We start from the raw sequence: 9,174 nt of genomic DNA on the forward strand, positions 1-9,174 counted from the left end.
TATTCCCAATAAATTCAATTTCAATAAAATCTTATTTCTAATTAAATTGTTTAGCTTTTATTTCAATAACTTATCATACAAAAAGTCAAAGACCTCTAAAAAATTAATTAATCAATAGAAAAACGAAATCAAGTAATAAAAAAATTTAATTTCTTAATTGATAAAAAGTTCTAGGTATAAAACAATTTTTACAATTTTCATTGTTTTTCCGTACTTTATACAAGCTTCTGTATCAAAACTATTCAATTGTCAAAGTGCAAATTCAACCTATCGAAAGCTGGTAGTTCAACCCTAAATTAAAGGGTGCAACTAGAATTCAAAGCGACCAGTCTTCGGTCTCTTTTCATCCACCCCTAATAACATTCCATATTTACTTATTGACATTACCGACAATCGGACAATTACTTTCATGTACCTTCCATAGAGGGCGGCCTTAACTTAAAAATCAAACTCTCCTGATAATAAAACACGAGTTTGTTTTTGTTTACTAATAAATTAGTGTTGATTTCAAATAAAAGCTGCTAATTAGATAAATTTAATTAAATATGGATGGTCTACCTGATCGTAACAAACAATTAGAAGATTTAAAATTATTCGCCGAAGATGTAGACAAAAAATTAAACGAGGTCACATCTTTTTTGGGATGGAGCGTGGACAGTTTAAGCAATGTAAGACTATTTATTAAGAACTATCTTATAAATAATTAATTAATTAATTTATTTATTTATTTTATAGTTTACGCCGCCAATTACTTGTCCTTTCGACAACGCGCATCATCTATCGGAGAAGACGTTAAAAAATCACTTGGAAAAATGTCAATGGAAAGCAGAAGGTTATGCAGAGACAGATTTGCCTTTATCTTGGCCAACTCTACCAGAAAATTCTCCTTTTTGCATACAAATAAGTAATTAATTATTAAAAATTTTTAATTACATTAAAAATGTGTAAAATTATAATTTTACTTAATTTTTTCAGCCGAAAACTTGCAGGATGAAATTCTTAAGTCAGCGAAACTGAATAATCCTTCGTTAGCAGTAGGTCAGCAAAAAATCAATATTTTTATTTAAATTACACCGCAATATATAGTTAAACTATACGTTAATTGTTTTCAGAGTTTTCTATGAATTTTTTAACTTGAACTGGACTCGCAATATCCTTTTTCATATCCTTTTTAAGAAAGTATCTTTTTGATACTTGATAAATCTAGTTTTGTTTGTTAATTAATAACTGAATTGTTGGATCATTAATTATTAATTCATGCATAGTTTGATAGCTAATAATTTTTATTTTTAATTAATTAATTAGTAATTATTATTTCTTAACACTTACAACAGGTGCGGGAGATCGATTAATACCCCGCACTTCTGACAGGATTATCGCTGATTTCACTCCTGATGAACGAAGAGTGCTTTATGAATATTATCTGGCGAATACTGTCCAACCAGACATTGGAGAAGATATTGCTGACCTGAATAAACCGTAAGAATATTTTTTATTTATTATTAGTTTTTAATTATTATTTATTGTCAAATGAAAGTAGCTAACAAAAAATAATTTTGGAGATTAAAAAAAAAAAAGTTTTTTAAAATATAATTATGAAAATTTTTAATCTCGAAATCAGTATACTTAGATAATAATTATTTGATAAAATATTTTAATTTATTTTAAATTCGGTAAACTTCAAAACTATTTTAATTATAATTTCATAAAAGTTTTATATTTTGAATTGGAAAAATATGAATATTTAAATTATATCAGCCCGCAAAAAATTATAATTTAAACATAAAATTATTTTGAATAATCTAATTTGCAAATTTTTTAAGTAATTTATCACTGTTAATGATTTATAAAATTTAATAATCCAAATTATTGTCAATCGTTTACTATTAGTAGTATTTTTTTTTTTTTCAAAAAATTTTTTGATGTAAAATAGAATTATTAAAAATCCAGGAAAGTAATATTATTTTTTTGCGTATCAGGGTCAGATAAAAACAAATAATTTTTCTGTGTCTTCAACCCTAAACTATAAACCGTTGCTAATAAAAAAAAAAAATACTTATTAGAATTATTTGTAAAATATTAAAATATTTTTATTGAAAAAATTATTTGAAATTCAAATAAAAAATTTATAATCTATTTTAAAGAGTCGTAAAACATTAGAAATAAATCAATTATTTTTTTCTAATATTTAGTTTTTTTCCAACTCATTACAACTTATTCTTTATAATTAAAGAAAAATTGTTTCAATGAACTAAAACATGTAAAAATTTTTAATTAAACAAAATTTAAAGTATAACAATACAAATGAATAAAAATCAAAATTTTTTCAATTCAAACAGTATAAATTAAAAATATTTTTAAATGATCTAATTTGAACCATTATAGTATTAATAATAAATTAATTTTACAGGAAAAAAACTGAAGAAAAAAGAATATCGTACTTGGAGCTACTTGCCCATGAAAGAGATTTGAAACGACGTCGAGCTAAACACCGAGGAGTTCATACGAATAAAAAATCCCAGACAGAAATATTAAGAGAAGTTATCAACCAGCAGATGGAAATGCTGACAGAGTACATCGCTGAGAAGAATCACAATGGAGCGGCTGAAGTTAAAGCGAAAGATGTTAAAGTAGAGCGAGTAGACACCGATAAACTTAGGATAAAAGAGAGTCACAGAGAACGGAGACGAGATGATTTTGATAGACATAGATCCCATCGTTCTGACTCCAGCAGGGAAACTTCCAGATATCGGGATGATGGTCGTCACAAGTACTCCAACTCCAGGCGCGACATAAAGACAGACACAGATAATGGAAGAAGTGGATCGCGTCACATAGATTATGACTCTCATTCGAAGTATCACAAGAGAGAGGATAGACATCGACACCGGCACCATTCAGATGAACTTAACCATCCACATAGAAGTGATAAATATTCCAAGCATGAGAAGCGCGAAAGACACAGGTCGCGTGACCGAGATTCGGATCATAAATCTTATAAAAAATATAAATATGATGATGAAAAACATAAAAATTATTATGATGGTGATGATGATGATAAATATAAATATGATGAAAAATCACACAGAAGACATTGATGAAGTTACAAATAAATAAATGCCATTTGTATATATTTAAAATTAGTTATTGATTTATTTTAAATAAATTTATCGATTTTTTGTTTATAATTAATTATAAATGCTTATTATTTGTTAACTCTATTTATATGCTTAATAACTGATAATAATACTTATAACAATAATAATATTGAAATTAGCAGATATCTGATGATTTTTCAATTTTTTTTTTAATCAACAAATTATAAGAAAAAATTGCATTTGTTGTTTTTTATATTTCTGTGCAAATAAACATTTTTTATAATCGTTGATAAAAATCAAAAAAATTTTCTTTTATTTTTAACATCATAATTAGCAAATTTATTTTTTGATAAATTATGTCAAAAATAAGTAAAAAATTTTTTTCCACTGTCAGTTAACCAACGTAAGAAAATAAATGATAAAAAACTGCACAAAATTTCCACAGGTGAAAATTTATACAACTTATTTACAAAAAAAAAAAAAAAAAAAAAAAATCACCAGGTCTTCTATTTTCAACATGATAAATCATAAATTAGCCTAAACATCAGTAGAATTATCTGATAGAGTAATCGTATAATTAGTTGCATTTTGGTTAGGTCTCTGAAGCGAGTGAGCAACTAACATAGCCATAGAACTAAACAATTCAGCGGCTTTGCGTCCAACTTCCAGGATGAAAGAGTTATTCTTGGTATCCAGCCTCTGAAGTTCACCGTAAACTTTCTCGGACTCATTGTCTTCAGTGGGGGACTCGTGAACGTAAAGCGCGTCCAGAAAAACGTAAGGATGGCGAACCAGCAAGTCAAAGTAAGTACTGTCCGATATGCTGGTGACAGTTTGGGACCTGCCGTAGATGAGGATCACGCGGTTGACAAACTTGGGGATGGTCAGGTACTCTTCAAGCTCGAGGTTGTCCATGACCATCTTGAAGCAGGCCGACAAGTCGCAGATATTCTGGTCCTCGTCCAAAGTTTGAGTCTGCATGACACTCCCCAGGCTGTTTATCACCTGCTTGATGTTGTTCGTGAAGCTACAGATCCACTTCGGGACGTCACCGTTCAAGGACATCACCGCGTACTCGTGGCTGCGACTTATCGTCGACTTTGTGTGGACAAACATCTCGACGGCTTTCCTTATCAACGGCAAGGGCAACAATTTTTTGCCCGACTCTAACTCAAAGGGTGTTATCTTGCTCTCCTGGGTGGCATCGATGATGAAAAGAATTTTCTCTGGCACGTTGATAATCAGCATTTTCGTCTCTAGCAGGTACTTTTTTTTCTCGTTCGATACGTCTGCTTTGAGCTTCTCTTCTGAATGATGATCCATTGGACTCATTGGACTCATCGACATGGTGCTTCTCGAGCGATTTTCTAGGGGACTGTCGTTAGAGTTTGTTGAAAATGATTCTAACTTCTGGGCGATAACCGTCACTTCGTCACCAAATTCATTCTTAACTGACATTATATTATTCAATTGTTTATTGATTGATGTGATTATGAAACTGGGAATTTCTTTATTATTTACACTGTTGACTGCTTGCTTTTGTTTTCACTTCCACCTGCTCTCACTGAGGCGAGATTTGAATTTAAAGGTTATGAAAAGGTTCCAGAGGCCGCTTACATTCTGCTTACGGAAAGTAGAGGACCTATACCCTCCATAATTCTACTGATTACGCTTTTTCATTACGGTTGATAAAAATGACACTGAAATCACCAGACATTTGAAAATTTTTTTTATTTTTATAAAAAATAATTATTTTTCAAAAGTTTGCACTTGTAATTTTTTTTTTTTTTCAATTTCTAGATCTGGAATTTTTTTTTTCTAATTATTTAATTGTTATAAAATTTAAAAAAAATAACAGATGTCTGTTAACTTTGGGATCATTAATAAAAATATTATTTTATTACGGATTTGAAATTGAAAAATTTATACTTACTAGGAATAAAATTATTTTTTTCGATCAATACAATGATAACTGGTTATTTGAAATGATATTAAAATCAATGACAATAAAGTTAGCCGACATCTAAAAATTTTTAGAATTTTTTTTATTAAAAAAATTAATCGAAAAAATTTCACTTGTAGAAAGTTTTAAGAATTGTGCATGCAATTTTGTAAAAATATTTTTTTTTGTTTTAATTTAATTGATAAAAAAAAATCTAAAATTGTTTAACGTCGGCTAATATTAATGTCATCTAAAATCAGCAGATATATGAATAATAAAATTTTCAGAATTAGAATAACAGTGACAGTAAAAATTTTAATTTTTATACAAATTGATTAATTTAAAAAAAAAAAAAAATTAAACTTACTAATTAATTAGCTTAAGCTAACGAATAAAAAATGGCTTATGTAATGGTGAACCCGGGGGTATTTCATAAGAATATACGCAGCAGTTTTAATTGATGAAAATTAAGCTATTAAATTGTTATTAACGAAAATATTGACTCCTTGAACATTAAATTCAACATTAAACTATAAATTTTGTAAAAAGTTAAAGAAATAAATGGACTTGTGACTTCATCAACCCGCGCATTTTACCGAAGAGACGAGTGGCGGCTACCGGCTAAGAAGAAACTGCCTAGATTCCGCTCGCGCCGCCATCTTGTTCACCTCGCGCATGAGTGGAGATTAATGACGTAGTTGAGAATTTTCAAAGTTTTTATTTTAACGAATAAAACTTTAAGAATTCATGACTTTTTAAATCTTATAAAATAAAATTTATAATTGAACTGAAGTAAATTTAGTCACTAAATTATTGACATATATCAAGTTGTTGAAAAATAAGAAAATGGTGCTCCGAATTTTCTATTGGTTAAAATTGAAGCGCGCGCACAGTGTACAATTTAAATTATGATACTGAAGTTAGCGAACAGCTGTCAATTTTTTTAATTTTTACAAGTCAATTACAACAAAAAATGCTTTAAAAACTTTCTACTAATAATTTTTTTAATTTTCACAAGTGGAATTTTTTTATTAAATTTTTTATTTATAATAATTTAATTACTCTAAAATTAAAAAAAAATTTTCTAATGTCTTATTTAAATTTTCAGTTGATTGATATATTTAGTAAAATTTATTATATTGATATTAAAATCCTAAATTTGTTTATTTTCTAATAATTTTCCACGACTTTTTAGACCAAGCAAGATGATGTCAGTAAACACTTTCAATTTTTTCGTATTGATTCAATTAATTTTTTTCTTTTCTATTTGAATATTGAAGTCTGTCAAAAATCCACCGGCGGATCAACGACGCGGTAAGTAATTTCCTACTTTCATCCCATGAATTGCTCTACATATTATCATATCAATAGTAAGTACAGCAAGCAAAAAAAGTAATCAGCTGTCATTGACAATAATAAATTTATAAATAGAAAAAACAAAGTATAAATTACTCATAACTCGTAATTTAATCATCTCATATCACTTAAATGTGTGACGTTCCTAAAAACCTAGATGTTGGCTATTTTCAAGCGAGAAACAACAATTACAGCACCTATTCTTAATACTTAAAAATAATTCCACCATGTAAAAGTGTTTTTATCAACCTATTAAATTGAACTTTATCTGTGTAGATTTCACAAAGAAATGGAGGGCAAGAGAATATTATTGCTGCTGATAGCAATATCTTTCGTAAGTACCAGTGACATAACCTCGTCAATATTCGGAAACTTTCTCGAGTTTGTGCCAGCAGCCTTCGGAGATTTCAACTCTGACGAGCTGACAGACGTATTCGTGCTGACAAAAGACTCAAAGACTTTAGAAATCCTGCTGGCGAATGACATTGAGCCAATTCTTCGACCATCAAACTTGACATGTTCCTTCAAGAACAGCATCACCAGCATAGTTCCCGGCGATTACGACGGTGACGTCTTCATGGATGTCCTGGTAACTACTCACGATCCTAGTTCAGACTTCACCCATGTCCACATTATCTGGGGCGGGATTGGAACGATCACTTGCTCCAACGAAACTGAGCCGTTGATCAGCATGCGAGGCCAGCCTTTGGCTATCGACTACAACCAGGACATGATCATTGACCTTTTTGGGACAAACATAGAAGACAAGCGGGTGTTTTGGGTAAATCGTAACAGGACTAAACCCGAAGTCGTTCGGATGGAAAAATTCAACGACCTTCCACTGGTACCAATTAAATCTCCACATTCAAATTCATTTTTAGATTTAAACGATGATTACTTGCCAGACTTGATGATCACCACGGAGGAAGCCTTCGAAATCTGGCACGGGATTCCCGAAGGGTTCAAGTACTCTAAAAGAGTGGAGTGGCCTTTTGGAGTCGTAAGCGCCGGTGGTCATGTTGGTCAGTCTCTGTACCTAGATGTCGAACTGAAAGGTTCGTTGGACTTGGTGGTACCATTGTGCTTCGACTACCAGTGCCGGAACTCGACCATCGCGTTGTACCGCGATGGCTGGCACGACCTGCAGATCAACTTCGCAGATCCAAAAAAAGAACTCTGGGGTTTCGTCCCGCCAGACAAATGGAAGAACGTCATGTACACTGATGCGATAACTCTACACACTGGAGACTTCAACATGGACGGGTACCCCGATCTGCTGGCGACGTTTCAGACCAACAAGGGTAAACAGACCAGAACGTTTCTGTTGGAAAATGTTGAATGCAAAATTTGCGAGGGAGTCAATCGCACTTTTGAAATCCACTGGGACGCGCTTAACCCTTTCAAGAACGAGTCGGTGATGGGAGTGTTCTACGACTTTTATCAAGATGGAATCCTGGATGTTATCTTGGTGGAATATGACAAGGCTACTGAGCAGTACCACACTCGGGCTTTTAAAAACAGCCTGGACTATGATGCAAACTTTGTTAAGGTGATGGTTCTTACAGGACTCACCAATAGTAAATATCCGATTTCTCCTGGGTCTGTCGGGAAGAAGAAGAGGACTTATGGTACTAATTTACCTGGACCGTCGATTGCTTATAAGACTACCACTCAAGAAGGTTATCCTCGGGGAGCTATTGCTGCGCAGTTACCTCAAAGCGCTCACTTTTCTTTGAATTTACCTTATACTACTTTTGGACTTGGTCGTATGCCGAATTATATTGAAAAGTTGACTGTTGGGGTAATTTTTTAAAATTATTGTTATTATTATGATTTATTTATTTTATGTTAATAATGCTAAAAAAGGGTATAAAAATTGTTTTCCTCCAATGATCTTAATAATGTTAGGACTGTAAAAATTTACTAAGTTAATGAAAAATAAATTTTTTTATTACGCTCTTTTGGCTTTAGGAAAAAAATAAATTTAAAAATCAAAAGAGCGTGTATCAAAAAAAAATTTATTTTTTAACTTCCTGATTATGAAATCGAAAATTTTGAAATTCTGGCTATGAGAATTGAAAATTTTCGAACTCTTGGGATACCAAAACGTCGAAATTTAATCAAAGCTTCTTTTTTTTTAATTTAAATAAAGTTAATCAGTTCTCGAATTTTTAATTTTCATAGCCCGAAATTTGAAAATTATGTAATTTTTAAAGCGAAAAGTTAGAAAGTAAAAATTTTTTTTCTCAAAGCCAAAAAGACGTACGTGAAAAAAAATTTTATTTTTTTGATATTTTAGTAAGTTTTTATATTTATGAGGCCATTGAAAATTGCAAGAGAAATTTTTAATACGTCCTTTTGGAATTAGCAACTCGATTTATTTTTAATATTGATGATTAATCTATTGACATTGTTTTGATCTAGGTCGCAGGAAAGTACCGCGAGTGGCAGCAAATAATCCCAAATTCGCAAATAGTGGTAATCCCGAACCCAATAACTGAAGCAAGCAAATGGAAAGTCCAATTATTCGTAACACCTAGTAAATTAATATTGCTAAGTGCCGCAGCACTAACAGGTACTTGCGGTTTGATATCGGCGATAATAATAGCACTCTACTGGAAGGAAAGACGAGAGGACAAAATAGAAAGACTGCAGGAAGCTCACAGATTCCATTTTGATGCTATGTAGAGTGAGATGCTGTTTTTTTTACCTTTAACTGTTGTAATTATTTTATAATTTATAATTTATTATTACTATGATAACTTTAAAATATTATAT

The 9,174-nt window shown here is 31.0% G+C and overlaps 3 protein-coding genes across 3 annotated transcripts; 2 read left to right on the forward strand and 1 right to left on the reverse strand.

Annotated features, from left to right (window-relative positions):
* Positions 1–473: 473 nt before the first annotated feature.
* LOC123264761 (U11/U12 small nuclear ribonucleoprotein 48 kDa protein-like) lies at positions 474–3,143 on the forward strand. The gene is made up of 5 exons (XM_044728216.1): positions 474–668; positions 736–904; positions 976–1,038; positions 1,335–1,479; positions 2,411–3,143. Exons 1-5 carry the CDS (start codon positions 546–548, stop codon positions 3,096–3,098), a joined length of 1,188 nt encoding a protein of 395 aa, XP_044584151.1. The 5' UTR covers positions 474–545; the 3' UTR covers positions 3,099–3,143.
* A 414-nt stretch (positions 3,144–3,557) lies between these two features.
* Positions 3,558–4,765, reverse strand: LOC123264769 (BRISC and BRCA1-A complex member 1-like). Its single transcript, XM_044728227.1, has one exon. The coding sequence runs from the start codon at positions 4,554–4,556 to the stop codon at positions 3,636–3,638; it is 921 nt and encodes a 306-aa protein (XP_044584162.1). The 5' UTR covers positions 4,557–4,765; the 3' UTR covers positions 3,558–3,635.
* Positions 4,766–6,401: 1,636 nt separating this feature from the next.
* LOC123266613 (T-cell immunomodulatory protein) lies at positions 6,402–9,162 on the forward strand. Its single transcript, XM_044731306.1, has 2 exons — positions 6,402–8,197; positions 8,821–9,162. The coding sequence occupies exons 1-2, from the start codon at positions 6,686–6,688 to the stop codon at positions 9,082–9,084; spliced, it is 1,776 nt and encodes a 591-aa protein (XP_044587241.1). The 5' UTR covers positions 6,402–6,685; the 3' UTR covers positions 9,085–9,162.
* The last annotated feature ends 12 nt before the right edge of the window (positions 9,163–9,174 follow it).

Source organism: Cotesia glomerata, linkage group LG1 (assembly GCF_020080835.1).
Source record: "Cotesia glomerata isolate CgM1 linkage group LG1, MPM_Cglom_v2.3, whole genome shotgun sequence".
In the NCBI taxonomy this organism is placed as follows: domain Eukaryota; kingdom Metazoa; phylum Arthropoda; class Insecta; order Hymenoptera; family Braconidae; genus Cotesia; species Cotesia glomerata.

Excerpts from the sequence above, each read along its gene's own strand:
- LOC123264761 (XM_044728216.1), top strand. The coding sequence starts at position 546 with ATGGATGGTCTACCTGATCGTAACAAACAATTAGAAGATTTAAAATTA. Across the intron at positions 669-735 it reads GCGTGGACAGTTTAAGCAAT|TTTACGCCGCCAATTACTTG; the intron begins GTAAGACTATTT and ends TTTATTTTATAG. Across the intron at positions 1,480-2,410 it reads ATTGCTGACCTGAATAAACC|GAAAAAAACTGAAGAAAAAA; the intron begins GTAAGAATATTT and ends TTAATTTTACAG.
- LOC123264769 (XM_044728227.1), bottom strand. The coding sequence starts at position 4,556 with ATGTCAGTTAAGAATGAATTTGGTGACGAAGTGACGGTTATCGCCCAG.
- LOC123266613 (XM_044731306.1), top strand. The coding sequence starts at position 6,686 with ATGGAGGGCAAGAGAATATTATTGCTGCTGATAGCAATATCTTTCGTA. Across the intron at positions 8,198-8,820 it reads TTGAAAAGTTGACTGTTGGG|GTCGCAGGAAAGTACCGCGA; the intron begins GTAATTTTTTAA and ends GTTTTGATCTAG.